We start from the raw sequence: 17,632 nt of genomic DNA, 5'->3' as shown, positions 1-17,632 counted from the left end.
CGGCTTTAGTGCTGTACAAAAGATTTCAATGTTATCAGGTTTTATCGATAAACGTTCTTGGCTCATTTTATTTTAAATATTGTTGAGTATTATTTATTTGTAGAATTTATACTTTAATGGGAAGTAAGTAGGTATATTGTTATGTGCAAATATGATATGATTTAGATGGGTGAAATCTAAGACAAGTTCGTCCTTCGAATTTGCCAAGTAAACGATATGATGATTTTTAAAAGTTGCTACACTGATTTTATAAAGTTGTCGTTTGTCGCAAAACATAAAGATATGGCGTAGTTCAAAGCCATCAGCCCATTACTAGCATGCTAAATGTTATCGTATTTTGAGTACGTGTTTTTCTTAGACTATAACAATCTATTTTAATTGTTTTGCTGACTCTAAAGTCCGTAACATACTACCGCAGCGCACCCCAAGGAAGGTGCGCCGCACCATTTGAATCACTTTCGCTTGAGAGTGATTCAAATTTTAAACTTATCAAGGGACCGCGTGAAAAATAAAACACCTACAGAACATTTATTCATTAATTACAAACGTCATTCCTTGTGACTTCCTCTCTAATATCACTTAATTATTAAATATTTAACAAATTTACAATAGTGTTATACTCACTGCGGAATAAAACTATTTTATTTAAAAGGTTCCGAAGAGATTTTGTCGGTAGCCTTTTTCCCGAAATATCTAAACAGAATGTCTAAATATGTTTTGATGACATATTTTAAAGTGGTATTTATGATTAGTGTCATGATCAATAGATTCCGACCGAAAAATGGATTTTTCGGATGAGGGCTCCATAATGAATTTAAATACATATAGATAATAGTTTTAGGGCATCGACTTTCTTGAGATCCTATAAAATACGTTTTAATTATTATTTTTGTATGTTTTAAGCATGATAAATTATGAAATTTTATATAGGTCTATGCTATATAGTAGGGACACGACATATTGTTCTATACGTACAATTGCTTATATAAATAGCACCCATTTTGAAGGCACACACATAAACATATATCTATCTCGTTCTTACTCAGCACTTGAACTCGCAGGAAAACAATATAACAGTATTTCAGTGCGTACATAAAATGAAACATGAATATACGTAAATGTCTCCGTCTCCGTCTAATGAGGCCGAAAATCCGCCATGTTTAGCGCGCCAAATGTCATTGTCACGTCAGTTTGGCCGTCTGTTTTGGGCATAGACCTATACAGTAGGGACACGACATATTGTTCTATACGTACAATTGCTTATATAAATAGCACCCATTTTGAAGGCACATACATAAACATATATCTATCTCGTTCTTACTCAGCACTTTAACTCGCAGGAAAACAATATAACAGTATTTCAGTGCGTACATAAAATGAAATATGAATATACGTAAATATCTCCGTCTCCGTCTAATGAGGCCGAAAATCCGCCATGTTTAGCGCGCCAAATGTCATTGTCACGTCAGTTCGGCCGTCTGTTTTGGGTTGTACATTATTTATTGACTTTGATATCGATTTAATATGATTGATTATAAAAAATTTCATAATTTATCATGCTTAAAACATACAAAAATAATAATTAAAACGTATTTTATAGGATCTCAAGAAAGTCGATGCCCTAAAACTATTATCTATATGTATTTAAATTCATTATGGAGCCCTCATCCGAAAAATCCATTTTTCGGTCGGAATCTATTGATCATGACACTAATCATAAATACCACTTTAAAATATGTCATCAAAACATATTTAGACATTCTGTTTAGATATTTCGGGAAAAAGGCTACCGACAAAATCTCTTCGGAACCATTTAAATAAAATAGTTTTATTCCGCAGTGAGTAAAACACTATTGTAAATTTGTTAAATATTTAATAATTAAGTGATTTTAGAGAGGAAGTCACAAGGAATGACGTTTGTAATTAATGAATAAATGTTCTGTAGGTGTTTTTTTTTTCACGCAGTCCCTTGATAAGTTTAAAATTTGAATCACTCTCAAGCGAAAGTGATTCAAATTGTGCGGCGCACCTTCCTTGGGGTGCGCTGCGGTAGTATGTTACGGGCTTTAGAGTCAGCAAAACAATTAAAATAGATTGTTATAGTCTAAGAAAAACACGTACTCAAAATACGATAACATTTAGCATGCTAGTAATGGGCTGATGGCTTTGAACTACGCCATATCTTTATGTTTTGCGACAAACGACAACTTTATAAAATCAGTGTAGCAACTTTTAAAAATCATCATATCGTTTACTTGGCAAATTCGAAGGACGAACTTGTCTTAGATTTCACCCATCTAAATCATATCATATTTGCACATAACAATATACCTACTTACTTCCCATTAAAGTATTAATTATACAAATAAATAATACTCAACAATATTTAAAATAAAATGAGCCAAGAACGTTTATCGATAAAACCTGATAACATTGAAATCTTTTGTACAGCACTAAAGCCGCCATGTTTTGTGGCCAGATGACGTCACAGTGGCACGAAATTTTGGTTGACGTTTCATTTCCATAGGTTTCCTACTTCATTGGTTTTGGGTTGTACATTATTTATTGACTTTGATATCGATTTAATATGATTGCTTATATAAAATTTCTAATTTTATCATGCTTAAAACATACAAACATAATAATTAAAACATATTTTATAGGATCTCAAGAAGGTCGATGCCCCAAAGCTATTATCTATATATATTTAAATTCATTATGGAGCCCTCATCCGAAACATAGATTATACACTTAATAATATATTTGAATCCGAAATATCGGACACCATTTTTCGGTCGGAATCTATTCATCATGACACTAATCATAAATACCTCTTTAAAATATGTCATCAATACATATTTAGACATTCTGTTTAGATATTTCGGGAAAAAGGCTACCGACAAAATCTCTTCGGAACTATTTAAATAAAATAGTTTTATTCCGCAGTGAGTAAAACACTATTGTAAATTCTTTAAATATTTATTAATTAGGTGATTTTAGAGAGGAAGTCACAAGGAATGACGTTTGTAATTTCATTAACGAATAAATGTTCTGTAGGTGTTTTTTTTTATCAGGCGGTCCCTTGATAAGTTTAAAACTTGAATCACTCTCAAGTGAGAGTGATTCAAATGGTGCGGTGCACCTTCCTTGAGGTGCACTGCGGTAGTCTGTTACGGACTTTATAGTCAGCAAAACAATTAAAATAGATTGTAATAGTCTAAGAAAAACACGTACTCAAAATACGATAACATTCAGCATGCTAGAAATGGGCTGATGGCACTGTACTATGCCATATCTTTATGTTTTGCGGCAAACGACACCTTTATAAAATCAGTGTAGCAAATTTTAATCGTTTACTTGGAAAATTTGAAGCACGAACTCGTCTTAGATTTCACATAATATCTAAATCACATCATCTTTGCACATAACAATATAATTAATCCCTATTAAAGTATAAATTCTACAAATACATTCATACTCAACAATATTTAAAATAAAATAAGCCAAGAACGTTTATCGATAAAACCTACTAACATTAAAATCTTCTGGGCAGCACTAAAACCGCCATGTTTTGTGGCCAGATGACGTCACAGTGGCACGAATTTTTTGTTGACGTTTCATTTCCATAGGTTTCCTACTTCAGTGCGTTAGGTAGGTAGGTAGGTACCTACATGGAGGGTAGAGGTATACCTACTTACCTACCCTCCATAGTAGGTAGGTATTGTACGTGCCATTGCAAAGTTAACTTAGAAATAGAATATTGAAGTGTATTATCTATGGCTATGGAGTACTAATAGTACTTTAAAATATACTAAAATAAGACATGACTTAAAGGTCTTAGTTACCAGGTCATAAAATCCCATTAAAAAAGCTTAATATTTGCCAATTTTGCCATTATTTGCGACTTTTGAGAGGGACGTCACTTCACAATCACTTAATTCACAATTCACATCACTGATACTGATCACAGTGATCACACTAGATTTGCTATTAGTTGAAAGAGGAAGCGTTGTCAAGGATTAAATTTAACAATTTCTATAGATTACTTTTGCACTATTCAGATACAGAAAAAAAATTAACGCTCACTTTGATTATTGATTTGAGCAGTAATTATAAAAATTATTAATTATTAATTTTTATCTTTCACTGTTCACAAACTACTGCAAAATAAAATGCAAGTGCATTTCCATGGAAGTATCAAACTCCTGAAACGAACGAATTTGCTGTGAATTGTGATATTAATAAAACAAATCATGATAATGAATGTTCCAATACGATTCAAAGTAGGAGAGTTTCAGAGTTTTAGTTGGTTATACAGTGCTGCACCTTGTTTTCCTGTGAGTGCTACCAAAGTATCAATTTCTGAAGACCCTAAGAAGTTCTACGACACCTTATGCGATAGGTTTGGAAATGCTAAAAACAGAATATCAGTAGCCAGTCTATATGTTGGAAATGGGAACTTAGAAAATAATCTTCTTGAGAGTGCAAAAGAAAACTTAATAAATAGAAAAACTTTAACTTTAAGCCTACTATTAGATTATCAAAGAGGAACTCGTGGTAACCAAAACTCAGTAACTTTATTTCAGAAATATTTCCTTGATTTGTCTGAACAATGTAAACTGTATTTATACCAAACTCCAAGGCTTCAGGGATTATGGTCCAAAGTTCTGCCATCAAGATATAATGAAATTGTAGGATTACAACATATGAAACTATACATAGTTGATGACAGAGTTTTACTGAGCGGTGCAAATTGTTCAAATGACTACTTCATGCAGAGACAAGACCGCTATATAGAAATAGATGATCCTGATCTTGCCAACTTCTATAGAGACATTATAGGTATGAGAACTGTAAGTTATTTGTTTTGTTTTTTGTTTTGTTTTTTTAGGTTAGCATTGTCATTATGAAATGTTTCTTCTGGCAAGAAAATAATGTAGATTTTCTGTTTGTTTCACTTTCTTGTGACAGTTACAATTGAGAATCTTAAGGGAGTTATTTGCCATTTGTTTTTGAAAAAAATTATAATAATAGATACTTAAATATGGCAAAGTGAGATACTTATATAAATTAATAGATGTTACAGAATATTAGGGTACATGACTCAAGGTAAACTGTAGTAGACTATGTAGAAATAATGCTACCAACATTTCCTATTAAATGCTAAATAAATAATATTAAAAATGGGCGGAAAAGAAAGACAATAGCTTTAGCTAGAAATAAAGAATATATTAATTTTCACACAGCAATATATACTTTTATTTTGCATTTATTTCAGAAAAGTAGTTGATGTATGTTATCTCAAATAAATATTGTAGCAAAAATAATTTTGATGATCCTTTTTATTTGAAAGCTGTTACTTCTTAAGTGATATCAATTTTATCAGGATCTAATCAGTAGTTTTTGAATTTACCTTAACATGCAACTTAATGCATACTTAAATGACTCCAACAAAATTGATCGTATTCTCTTTTTATTTTGTAGAAGTGTGATTTCATTTTCATTAAAAAAAAATATTTTGAAATAAGTGATCTCAAATTTCATGCATATTTGCAAGGAATTTAACTAGTGTCCTATTATTGTGTTTTAATTCCAGATGAGGTGAGCAAATACAGCAAAAGATGTGAGAATCAAGATATTGTTAGTGATAAGAAATTGACAAAAGAGAAAATGATTCAAGATATGAAGAATAATATTTGTAATGTCATATATAAGTGGCAGCAGTTGCAGCTCTCAAAATTGTCTACAAGTGGAGGTCTTTTATTTACTAAACTGATATATTTATAAAATTATTTTAACAAGTATTGCAATATACATATAACAATTAATGGATAGATTTCAAAAAAATAATAATTAGATTGTTAACTTCTTCATCTTATTATTCTTTCATCATCTGTATTTGCTCTGGCAGAAATTAGATTTTGATTGACTAAATTAATAAGTTACATAAATCTTATATTTTAATATATAAGAAAATAATTGCTAATAATGAGCATACTGTTAATATATTTGTCTAAAATGAACAGATTCAAGTTTGGACACTTGGGTGTTCCCACTCATACAAATGGGAGAGTTCAACATAACACAAGATGAATATGTTACTAGAAAGTTGATGGTGTCCGCGCCAAAAGGCTCTCACCTACAACTTGCAACTGGATATTTTAATCTCACAGAGCAATATACGCGGACGCTTCTCGATCAATGTAAAGCAAATGTAAGCCTGTTAATGGCACATCCAAATGTGAGTAAAAATATGAGATTGTTTTATGAGTATTATTATTATTGTATTATAGTATTATTAATTATTATTATTATGAGTATTATTTCTGATGTACATATTTGTATTGATTAAGGCTTTTAATAAATCATCAGGTATCATCATTACTAAAATTATTACTCCCCAGATAATCAAGCCCCAGCATAATCATAATGCTATGAATACATTTCACATATTAGACCGAGAATGTTAAAAGGCTGATATTACCACTGTTATTTAATCTATACTGTAACTTTGTCTATTTCCAGGCTAACGGCTTTCTGGGAGCTGCGGGACCAGCAGGAGGAATACCATTTGCATATTCGTTAATAGCTAAACAGTAGGTACACTAAAGTATATAACTTAAGTTTTTCTACATTTTTATACAAACTAGAACTTATTAAATAAAGCTTTTGCCTATTTTACTGAACACAAATTAAACTATAGAAACTGTCAATAAATACGTGTGTTTTATATTTTCAGATTTTGGCAAAGGGTTGTTGATTCGAATCAAGCAAGTCGAATAAGGATGTTAGAATATGAACGTCCTGGGTGGACGTTTCACGCGAAAGGCTTATGGTTGGTTAAATCTTTTAAGGTGTTATTATACTGCTTTAATTTTTTTTATTAATTAGAGCTCGCTCGATAATCGAAATTCGACCTTAATCAATGATGACTCAAGGTGTAGATTTATTTGAACAAAATGAATTCGATTGTCAAACAAAGGTCAAAACGGTACTTATCTCTTTTGTCATTGCCAATTTATATTTAGGTCATTGTACCGTTACCAAAACCATGTCTAAAGTAAATTACTGTGCTATAAGATAGCTAGTGTATTTTGTAAAAAAACGAATATTTTAAGTTCTCTTCAATAATCTATTTTACCTTACCACTCGGCTTATCGACATTGGGTAGTGGCATTTATAACTATGGGCTCCTGACCAGCATGTGTGTTCACCTAGGGCAGCATTTCCCAAAGTGAGCGATAACGCCCCCTTATGGGCGCTGCAGACCTAAAGGGGGGCGGTAAGAGACCCAGAAAAAAGGGGGCGTAGAGTAGAGGCTTGGGAGGCCATTTGTAATTTCATCTAGGAGGACTGAAGGACTCTTCATCGACTGAGCTCTTGCTGTTGTGGTTTTTAAGTAGGTGAAAAAATAGGCGCGCTAACAAATAATTTATTCTCAAACTAGGCAGTAGACAAAATAAGTTTGGGAACCCCTGACCTAGGGCAATCAAGAAAGTTACGGTCTTCATCCCTGTGATCTAAAGTCGGAGGTGCTGAATTAAGTTTTGTTTTCCAGGTACTACCCGCCGGGTAGCGACGTGCCGTGGGCCACTGTAATAGGGTCTGCGAATCTCGGGGAGCGATCGGTGAAACGCGACCTCGAAGCCCAAGCCGCCATTTTCACCGTATCACCTGAATTACAGGTAAATTATCTTTGGATAACTAACTATACATAGTAGTGTGGTGGTAACCATTATAGAACATGTCGACGCTTGAAAGGCAAACGTGACTAATCGACAATGCGTGAACTTTACAGTAGACTAATTTAAAGTTGAAATACCTGAAAAAAATTCTATTATAAGAAAAAAAAAAAAATGCGCTTCGAATATGGTTATTGCCTATCATTTACGTACAAAGCAGTTATTGTCGCTTCGTCACGTTTGCCTTTCAAGCGTCGATATAGATATATACACAGTAGTGTGGTGGTAACCATTATAGAACACATAGATATGTGACAGATGCCTGAATCTCGCTAACGATATTCTCGAGATGTGTTTGCATATTTTATACATTCGGAACGTCGGTCTACCGAGTAATTTCATAGGCTCTATGGATGAGTTTCCCTTTATCGCATTCCCTAAAACTGGTGACCCCGACGTGATTTGAACACGCAGATTACTGATTCTGATTCACCCAAAATAGAAACATGTATTCTTTCATTTTATTAAATATATGTATGTGTCCGGACTTTGTAACTGGGGGTATGTTGTTTTTTTATTAGTTTAAATGAACTCATAGTGAGACCTCCAAAGTGAGACATTTAGAACTCATGTCTTAAGATAGGTGGCGGCATTTGCGTTGTAGATGTCTATGGCCTCCGGTAACTACTTAACATCAGGTGTGCCGTGAGCTCATCTACCCATCAAAGCGATAAAAAAATTAAATAAAAATAGTCCTCTGTAGATTGAAGTCTAAATTGCATTGGTTCAATGTACCCTATGTTGTATGTATGTATTCATTTATGCATGTAAGTGTGTACGTTTGTTTGATTAATGACTGCAAAACCGGATCGCATGATTAGCGGCAGAGCAGAGAGGATGGTGGTAGTTTTCCAATTACAGCACAAGAGCGCATTATGCGGCATAATGCTCAACGTTGAATGTTTCAACTACAGCAACGCTTCGCACAATCGAGCACTCTCAAAAGTAATGCTCTCGCGTGATAGAAAATTGACAAGTATTTTTTCTTTAAGTTGGCATTGATCGAAATTTTGTTTATATTATCATTAGTAATATTAATTAATGTTGAAAAAAATTGTAAGGCTTTCGTTTCGTCGTAGTTTCTTAGAAATAATCAATGTTAATTAAAACTGTGCTAACTTAGCGCACTCTGCTGATGCATTTGAAAACTAATTCAAGTTCCAATTAAGCTTCAGCATAATTCGGCATTGTGCGCCACTGAGTCGCATTATGTCGCATTATGCTCTGTAATTGGAAAACTACCAATATATTTATATTAGTTTTTTTTTATATATTTGGTCAGTGATTATCTTTTTTGGGTACAGGCGAGGCTTCAGCAAGAGACCAAGAGACTACACAGTTACTCTAAAGAGTGCGGAGAGGAGCTTTTATCTAGAGAAACTCCGAAGTGGGTGCGTGCGACAGTCAAACTGTTCAGAACATACTTTTAATTTGTTAGAAGTGAAATAAATTTTAGTTAAAAGCTAATGAAATAAAGCTTTTTTACCAATTGATTGGCTTATTTACTCTCAATATGAAATTATTTTCGGCTGTGTGCAATTAAGGGTCAAGGTTAATGTAAACGTTAACTCAAATTGGTATCATTTTGTATGCAGTTGGAACCATTGCCTATTAGGGGCGCTGTTCCAACTGATACAAACTTTGAGTTAACTTTTGCGCTATCGATAACGTTAAAAAACTTTCACCAAGTACACTAAACGCGTTACGTGCGTATCGAAAAATTTGTTGCCGGGTACCGATCGCAGCCAGTCCACTCGTTCGATACGAGAACACCTGTAGTGTCAAATAATAATTTACTTTGTAGATTTCTTTACGATTTAGCAAAACCAAAGAGACGTACCTAATAATTTCAAATTCACGAATATGTAATGCCGTAGTCAGTTATGACGTCGCGCCCATTTGCTTTCGAGAATTCTTTTGAATTCAATAATCTTTTGAATCTTTTGAATTCATCGTTGCGTTCTGTAAAACTTTAATTTCACAAGCTAATTTCTAATCTAATACCTTTTATTGTTTCAATTGTAAATTTTGTATAATATTGTTTTATTTAGTAGATACAGCTATCTTTTATTATCCGTGAATATTAATTGTTTTGTTGTTTAATTTTTCTGTACAAAATTGTTACTAAAAAAAATTAAAAACCGCAATCTTTTATCAATGTTTTAATTTTCTCCATTCTCATTTATATAATCACATAATTATAATTAATTTCGATTCACACTTAAAAATTAAATTTAAAATAAATTAAATGAAAAACACTCTGAAATAATTTATACAAAAAAAAAATCAGTCGTTTGTGACATTATTTGATTAGAATTAAATTATTAACCATTAATTTTACATTAATAGGAATCAGGCACATTATTAATAATAATAATAAACCAAGTAACGAACGAGGAAGAAGTTATTGTAGTGCAGTTAAAATGCGAAACAGTAACGATAATGGACGAATACACATTATTTATATATACACTATAATCAAAATATTGATTCAAATAAAATAAAAAGGCTACTCTCTTGAGCATTAAATCGTTATCGGTTAAAATTAATGCAATTGAGCAATCAGTTTTATTACGCAAAAATAAAACGGATACACAGTGAACAAAAAAAAAAAACAAATATATATATAAATATAGATTTAGATACTTAAAGTATGTCGATGTGAGCAAATACGTTTATTCTTGCTTTAGAATAAATATTCAATCATATGAACGATATGAATTATAAGAAATGAGGGTACTCGAGTAATTATTATAGTGGACATCGTTTTATTACTAGTCTTTGGTGACGGACATAACTACGCTGGCTCAAAGGACTACGTTCAGTCTCCGTTGTCGCACTTTTTTTTTTTGGGATTTGATGACCAGGTAACTAGGACTTTTAGGTCATGTCGCACTCATTAGTAACGAGACTGCGTACGTTCTCACTGGCCAGTCAACATTGGTACGTAACGTGCTCTGTCGCGGTAACGCCTTCATCCTACACACTACGGACAGTAGGTACAAAAATATTTCACCTATCCAAATACGAATTAATACTACTTAACAATTACGTATTGCGAGGAGGTCGAAACGAAAACACACATACAAGCGGAATATGATACGTGTAAAATGGCGACACAGCGAGCGACCTCCCCCAATATAATACTACTTACAGCGAATCACACTAAGGTAAATTGACTAGGCGTGTTGTGAGTGTCGCGTCGGCGGCGAGCGGGTCCAACCCTGCTCTATAGCTCTATTGTGGAAAATGACGTCACATGAAACGCGACATCGACGACGGGACCCGTGATCCGATCGGACCAAGAATAGGATCATCGACCTTCGTGCATCTAACCAAACTATTTAAACGAAATCACAGCTTTATTATATTCTCTCTTGCAAATCATAATCATGATGTAACGTCAGAGGTCGTCGTCCTATTCTTATATCGATCGCGTTATGTTCAGTACGAGTGCGGTCAGTAGCCGGCGTCGGGGGGCGGCTCGGGCGGCATGTAGTGCAGACGGTCCGGCTGCGGGCCGAGCACGTTGTACAGCACCGCGAACAACGTGCACGCCGCGTACGCTCCCAGCGCGGCCCACCACAGCAGCCGCTCCCACAGCCGCTGCTGCGCGTGCTTCAACACCAGCAGCCCGATGGTGAGCCCGGCCAGCGCGCCCGCCACGTGCGCAGCGTACGACACCGGCGGCACCTCCTGCACACGCAATTTTTATTTTATTTTTTTATTGTTTAGATGGGTGGACGAGCTCACAGCCCACCTGGTGTTAAGTGGTTAGTGGAGCCCATAGACATCCACAACGTAAATAGTTAGTAACAATTAGTTACAAGTATAGTTAGTAATTCACGATTGATGTACGAGCTCGAGTAATCATACGAGTAAGTCAGAATAGGCTCTATGTTCTAACAGGTAAGACAACCCGTTTCTTACACTGGATTAACACAGGCCACGGCCGATACATCGTCATCTCAAATCGAAACCAAGTCTTTTTAATCCCAACTAAAGCAGTACTATAAATCGTAGGTATGATAAAAAGAATGAAAGAATAAAAAATTTTATGTGAAGTGATATTGATATTTTTAAACAAATTTTGGATGTACGACCCTATTGGACAGTTTAAATTATTATACGAAACGATTCATTTTCAAATTTCGTACCCATTGTACGATTGTACTGGGCACGCGCGCATTCACATCACTTTATCCATAGGTCGCTGGTTCATATCCGGCTTGAAGGACCATAATGATGTATGCGCTGCTGAATGTGGCGTACACAACTTGAGATTTAGATAGGAAGAAATCACTGATAGTCAAAGAATATCCGTTTATTGAAGTTATACTTCTTTAGGCGCATTATGAAAAATTGATGAGAGTGAAATTTTACGATGCGCGCGCACCGTGACACAAAATTAACAGAATGAAGTTGCCCACTAAATCGCTCATTACAATACGACCGACGTAAATTGGCGAGTCTGAATATAGCCGCAGGTGAACTTTCCGAACAGTACCGAGAATTACCGAATTTATACGATGTCAAGAAAATGGATGTCCAATATGCGTGTTTGAGGATGTTGTTTAATTGATTTTTTTCAAATTGATTAAAAAAAAAATTTATAAAAATAAAGTATAACTTCTTACGCGCGTACATAAGTACACGCACCCTTTTTTATATACTTCGCGAACAAGTAACTAATTCTATCTATGTTGACGTGATGAGTACCGCTGTATATGAGTGCTGAACGTGTATTGGCGCTTTACACTACGATTTGAGTATAGCGATATAAAAGTGCTGATGTGAAAGCGCACCTGCCCTGTACGATAAATGATTCGTAAACCCACCTTCGTGTACCTCGCGTGCACCGCAAATCCGACATCGCACGAGGCCACCGCCAGGGCGGCGACGAGCCTCACGGCCCCGTACCGCATCGTGTGGAAGTTGAGTAGAGCGTTCGCTAGGTGCGCCGCGAGCAACGCGTACACTCCGCCGGACGCGCCCGCCAAACAAACGTCCGGGTCTAGTACGGACGCGGCCAGCGAACCGCCCAGCACGCCGGCCATGTACACTGCGGCGCAACGGACCGCGCCGTGCACCATCTCGAGAGGCAATCCAACCTGTTAACAATTAAATAAAGAACTTTTTACTGGTAGTAGGACCTCCTGTGAATCCGCACGGGTGGGTACCATCACCCTGCCTATTTCTGCCGTGAAGCAGTAATGCGTTTCGGTTTGAAGAGTGGAGCAGCCGTTGTAACTATACTGAGACCTTAGAACTTGTATCTTAAGGTGCGTGGCGGTATTTACATTGTAGATGTCTATGGACTCCAGTAACCACTTAACACCAGGTGGGCTGTGAGCTCGTCCACCTATCAAAGTTATTAAGAAAAAACATGTAAATTGAAGTCTAAATTAAATTGCATTGGTTCAATGTTACCCTATGTTGTATGTAGGTGTGTATTCATTTATGCATGTATGTATGTGTATACGTTTGTTTGTTTGTCTGATTAATAACTGTTTTACTGAACATCCGCATGATTAGCGGCAGAATAGAGATGATGGTATATTTATATTAGTTTATTTCTCTTCATGACCCTTAGCGATACCTAAGGAATGGTAACTCTTGGGAAAAAAAATCATAAGGACTATTTTTGTAGAGAGTTTTAAGATCTACAACTTTGATTTGAAGATTTTTCTCGATACAACTTGCCTTTTCGAGAAAAATCCAAAAATCTTCAAATTTTAACTTTTGACCCTGAATAGCTCTTGTAGCACACAGGATCGATGGGGATTTTTAAAACCTTATTTGTAATGGTTAACTCCAGCTATTTGACTCTCTGGGAATTTTTGTTATTTGACCACTATTTTTATGTCTAAATTGACCGGACTGACGGTATCAACCAGAGCGGGTTCTCCCGGCGCTTCCAATACGTAAATTTAGATGACTAATAAACGTTACCATTTTGTAGAATTATTATATATTTGCATCAATTTACCTATTTATTTCCTTATTATGTGTTTCTTATAAGGAAGTCTGAATTTAGGTAGGGTTTCTATGCATGATATCTTCGCTGTCAAACCAAAATCTGCTATGTGCAAAAACTCTATTTTGAATTAACGAGTAAAAACATTTTCGTATAAAATTTTACTAGATGTTTTTTTTTTTTGATAGCGCCATCTTGTTGTGTCTTTAAAGCGGTTAGTTGCCCTTTATTAAGAAAAATAGTATTATTATTCGCCAATAGATGTCGGGAAGAGTTGATTATTGAAAACACGAATAAAACAACATTTTCTGAAAATAAATCGTAACTAGATCGATTTATCGCCCCCGAAATCCCCTGTATACAAAATTTTATGAAAATCGTTGGAGCCGTTTCCGAGATTAAGATTATATATACAAGAATTGCTCGTTTAAAGGTATAAGATATGAAAGTGAATTTTTAAGAACTGTATCAAATGAAAGCTATAGATAAATATTAAAGCTATAGACACATCTTCTTCTTCTTCTCCACCTTATCCCACTAGGTGGGGTCGGCACAGCTAATTTTTCTCTTCCATTCTCTTCTATCAGACGTCATCTCAACACTCACTCCTCTCTCTCTCTCTCATATCGTTATTCACACACTTCATCCATGTCTTCTTTGGTCGACCTCTTCCCCTTCTACCTTGCACTACCATTTCTATACATCTCCTAGTCACATGCATCTCCTCTCTATGCTTTAGCTATAGCTAAAGCTATAGACACGTAACAGTTTTTTTTGATACGGTAGATAGGGCTGTGAACTATACGAAAAGGTCAAAGGGTAAAAATCTCAAAAGTGCACATAGCAGATTTCGGTTTGACAACGACGATATCTATATATTAATACGTGAAGCAAAAACTTTGTAACACTTTTTACGAAAATTGCGCGGACGGAGGAGTATGAAATTTCCCACACTTATAGAGAATATAGAGAAGTGCAGAATACTCATATTTTTTTAAAATTATACATAAAAAATACAATAAATCCATAAAAAAAACATTACACACACCATTACCATGTATTTGACATACACACACATGCATAGTATTTGTTTATTGTCAAACTTTTCATATTGCTTATATTCTGTGGTCAAATTGAGAATAGATTAAATATTGTTTGTCTTTATTAATATTTGCCTAAAGTGTAGTCTTGGCGAAATCTGTGATTATATAATTTGACAATAGAATCATAATAATGTTCAAACTTATAATTTCAATTAATTATAGTCGAATTTCGACTAGTGCGGGACCACTAGTATTAAGTTAATACGTACGGCTAATTGCACTAGTAGGTTGAAGGCCAGGTGCAACCATCCGGCGTGGACGACGCTGTACGTCAGGAACCTCCACACTTCTCGTCTCCTGTCGGGACGGTACACCAGCGGAGAATCGACAGGGACCGGACCTGCCGCGGCCGCCACGCCGCCTGCTCCCCACGCGTACCACGCGAACACACCCAACTATAATTTAAAAACATACGACTTAAAGACTTACTACTTCCTTTACATTTGAAGGTGGTTCAAAAACAAATCCAACGATTTTTTCGGCAGCGATTATAGTAAATGAGACAACAAAACTGCCGTGCCATCTTCACCGCTAATGATTTTTTCAAGCCCTGGCAATGACATGTCATCGTTTACATTGGAGAGTTTACATTACATCGTTTAGATTGGGAGCCTTATGGTAAAAAACTTCATAATGTGACAATGGGATGGTATACCAGGTGGAAGGTGATGAACTCTTTTTCGGTTGGGCGTGATGCGACCATTAAAGAGATATGAAATTTAAGGGAAATTTTTGTTTTTCTCACAATTTCAACACGTATACAGGTTCGGTTTAATTTAAACATTTATTTTATCAATTCTATCCGATTGGAGGGCTAAAACTTAAGCATTATAATTATATATGAAGAAAAAAAAACAGAATTATACTGTCACCGTACAATATTTGGGAAATCCTTAACACGTTGACTGCTATATAGGTCACTGGTGCCCTACGCGGCGCACTGAAGTAATTATGTCGATTTGTTCATGTTATGATATGTATGTTTTAGTCTTTTAGGACTCTTAGAACTAGATTCATTCTCGGGCATCTTAGGATTCATCTTTCACCGAGTCTACTAGATATTCTGGTGCCTTAGTAAGAAAATCCAAGGGAGAAAGCGATATAATTGCTTCAATGCGCCGCGTAGGGCACTGGTGACCTACACGGCAGTCAAGTGTTAAATTCCAATAAGATATATATATAAAAATGAATTGCTGTTCGTTAGTCTCGCTAAAACTCGAGAACGGCTGGACCGATTTCGCTAATTTTGTTCTTGAATTATTTGTGGAAGTCCAGAGAAGGTTTAAAAGGTAGATAAATATGAAAATGCTTGGAATTAAATAAAAATAACAATTTTGTTTTTCCTTTGATGCCCTCCCCCCCTCCTCCATCGGACGGATTCCTTTTGTTTGGTTTAAGTTTATTTTATACAAAGCGTTTAGGTCTTTTATTTATCGATTGAGGCCCTACGAAGTCTGCCGTGTCAGCTAGTATAAGTTACAGGAACGGGCCAGGCCTGTATTTGGGCCGGTGCGTGGCGCGATGAATCAACGTGTGACGAGCGAAGACGCGCGTGCCACGATTGTTGTGATTCACGTAAATCGCCCGTTTGCGCGCGCGGATGTGAAATCCGCTATTACAAATTTTAATTAACCGAGGTAACTAGAGCGGGGCTCCGACCGCTGCTAGAGCCGTAGAAAGTGATGAGAATGCACGGTTGATATTTTATATCATAACTTGACTATAATAATCTATTCCGATTACGAAGTCCCTATTGACACTTCTTAGAACGTAACTCTTCACGTTTCGCATTAAATTTGAAATAATAATCATTTTTTGTTCATGGTCGTAAACATCATTAAAAAAATACACAATCAATCTAAATCATTAATTCACACACACAATAAAATAATAATAACATATGTCTCATGGTACTTCGTAATTGGAATAGAGTATAGTTACGATGCACGAACAACAAACAGCACGTGTCGTATTTACTCTTGTGCGTTGATTGTATATTGTCAGAAACCTATCCGTCCAATAACTTTTTTCCTACCTATGCTGATAGCCTTGAGAAGCTATTTCAGCTTCATCCTAACATGTGAGCTCATCACGGGGCTCAAACCAGAAGTGTTGCTCAGACTGTGACTGGCTCTAAGCAAGAGTAGTGCTTCGCAGAATCTACCACCGGATCGGAAACGCGACCCACTGAGAAGATCCGGCGAGAAACTCAGTGGGCTGTGTCTATGGGTAAACCAATAACAATAAGTTTCAAGTTAATTCGATTATAGTCACGAGGATACGCACAAACAAACAAAGCAACAAACATTCATTTATATAAATCAGAAAATCGGAACAGCGTAGTGTAAGAAGTATATAGTCTTTATACTAATTCTAATTCGACCTCACGTCTCCAATGAGGCGGGATTAACAAACATTTCCAATGTTCGACGATAAATGAATGAGCTCTATTAAAAAATACACAACGTTCTCAAATAATAACATAATGTTACGAAGATCAACGCCATCAATAAATCTTTTATATTGGAGACTAGTTGACCTGGTAGACTTCGTAGTGCCTGAATCGGAAAATAAAAGACATAAAATAAACTTAAAACAAACAAAAGGAATCCGTTCGACATCAAAGGAAAAACAAAATAGTTATTTTCATTTAATTTCGAGCATTTTCACATTTATCTACCTTTTAAACCTTCTCTGGACTTCCACAAATAATTCAAGACCAAAATTAGCCAATTCGGTCCAGCCGTTCTCGAGTTTTAGCGAAACTAACGAACAGCAATTCATTTTGATATATTATATAAGATAGAATA

At 35.5% G+C, this 17,632-nt stretch overlaps 2 protein-coding genes across 3 annotated transcripts in view; one reads left to right on the top strand and one right to left on the bottom strand.

Annotated features, from left to right (window-relative positions):
* Positions 1 to 3,658: 3,658 nt before the first annotated feature.
* On the top strand, positions 3,659 to 9,233 carry LOC101740252 (CDP-diacylglycerol--glycerol-3-phosphate 3-phosphatidyltransferase, mitochondrial). The gene is made up of 7 exons (XM_021352113.3): positions 3,659 to 4,842; positions 5,597 to 5,755; positions 6,027 to 6,241; positions 6,526 to 6,596; positions 6,740 to 6,835; positions 7,559 to 7,685; positions 9,047 to 9,233. Exons 1-7 carry the CDS (start codon positions 4,254 to 4,256, stop codon positions 9,170 to 9,172), a joined length of 1,383 nt encoding a protein of 460 aa, XP_021207788.2. The 5' UTR covers positions 3,659 to 4,253; the 3' UTR covers positions 9,173 to 9,233.
* A 656-nt stretch (positions 9,234 to 9,889) lies between these two features.
* The window catches only part of LOC101739936 (protein rhomboid), a 134,231-nt gene continuing 126,488 nt past the window's right edge, over positions 9,890 to 17,632 (bottom strand). For both annotated transcript variants that reach the window (XM_021352114.3, XM_004932433.5), the window contains 3 exons: positions 15,032 to 15,217; positions 12,581 to 12,853; positions 9,890 to 11,438 (listed from right to left, as the gene is read on the bottom strand). In XM_021352114.3, coding sequence (XP_021207789.1) covers positions 11,202 to 11,438; positions 12,581 to 12,853; positions 15,032 to 15,217 — 696 coding nt within the window. In that variant the 3' untranslated portion in view covers positions 9,890 to 11,201. The remainder of the gene's footprint in view (positions 11,439 to 12,580; positions 12,854 to 15,031; positions 15,218 to 17,632) is intronic.

This window comes from Bombyx mori, chromosome 17 (assembly GCF_030269925.1).
Source record: "Bombyx mori chromosome 17, ASM3026992v2".
Classification (NCBI taxonomy): domain Eukaryota; kingdom Metazoa; phylum Arthropoda; class Insecta; order Lepidoptera; family Bombycidae; genus Bombyx; species Bombyx mori.
Note: the sequence above shows the minus strand (reverse complement) of the source record. Positions and strands in the feature narration are given on the sequence as shown.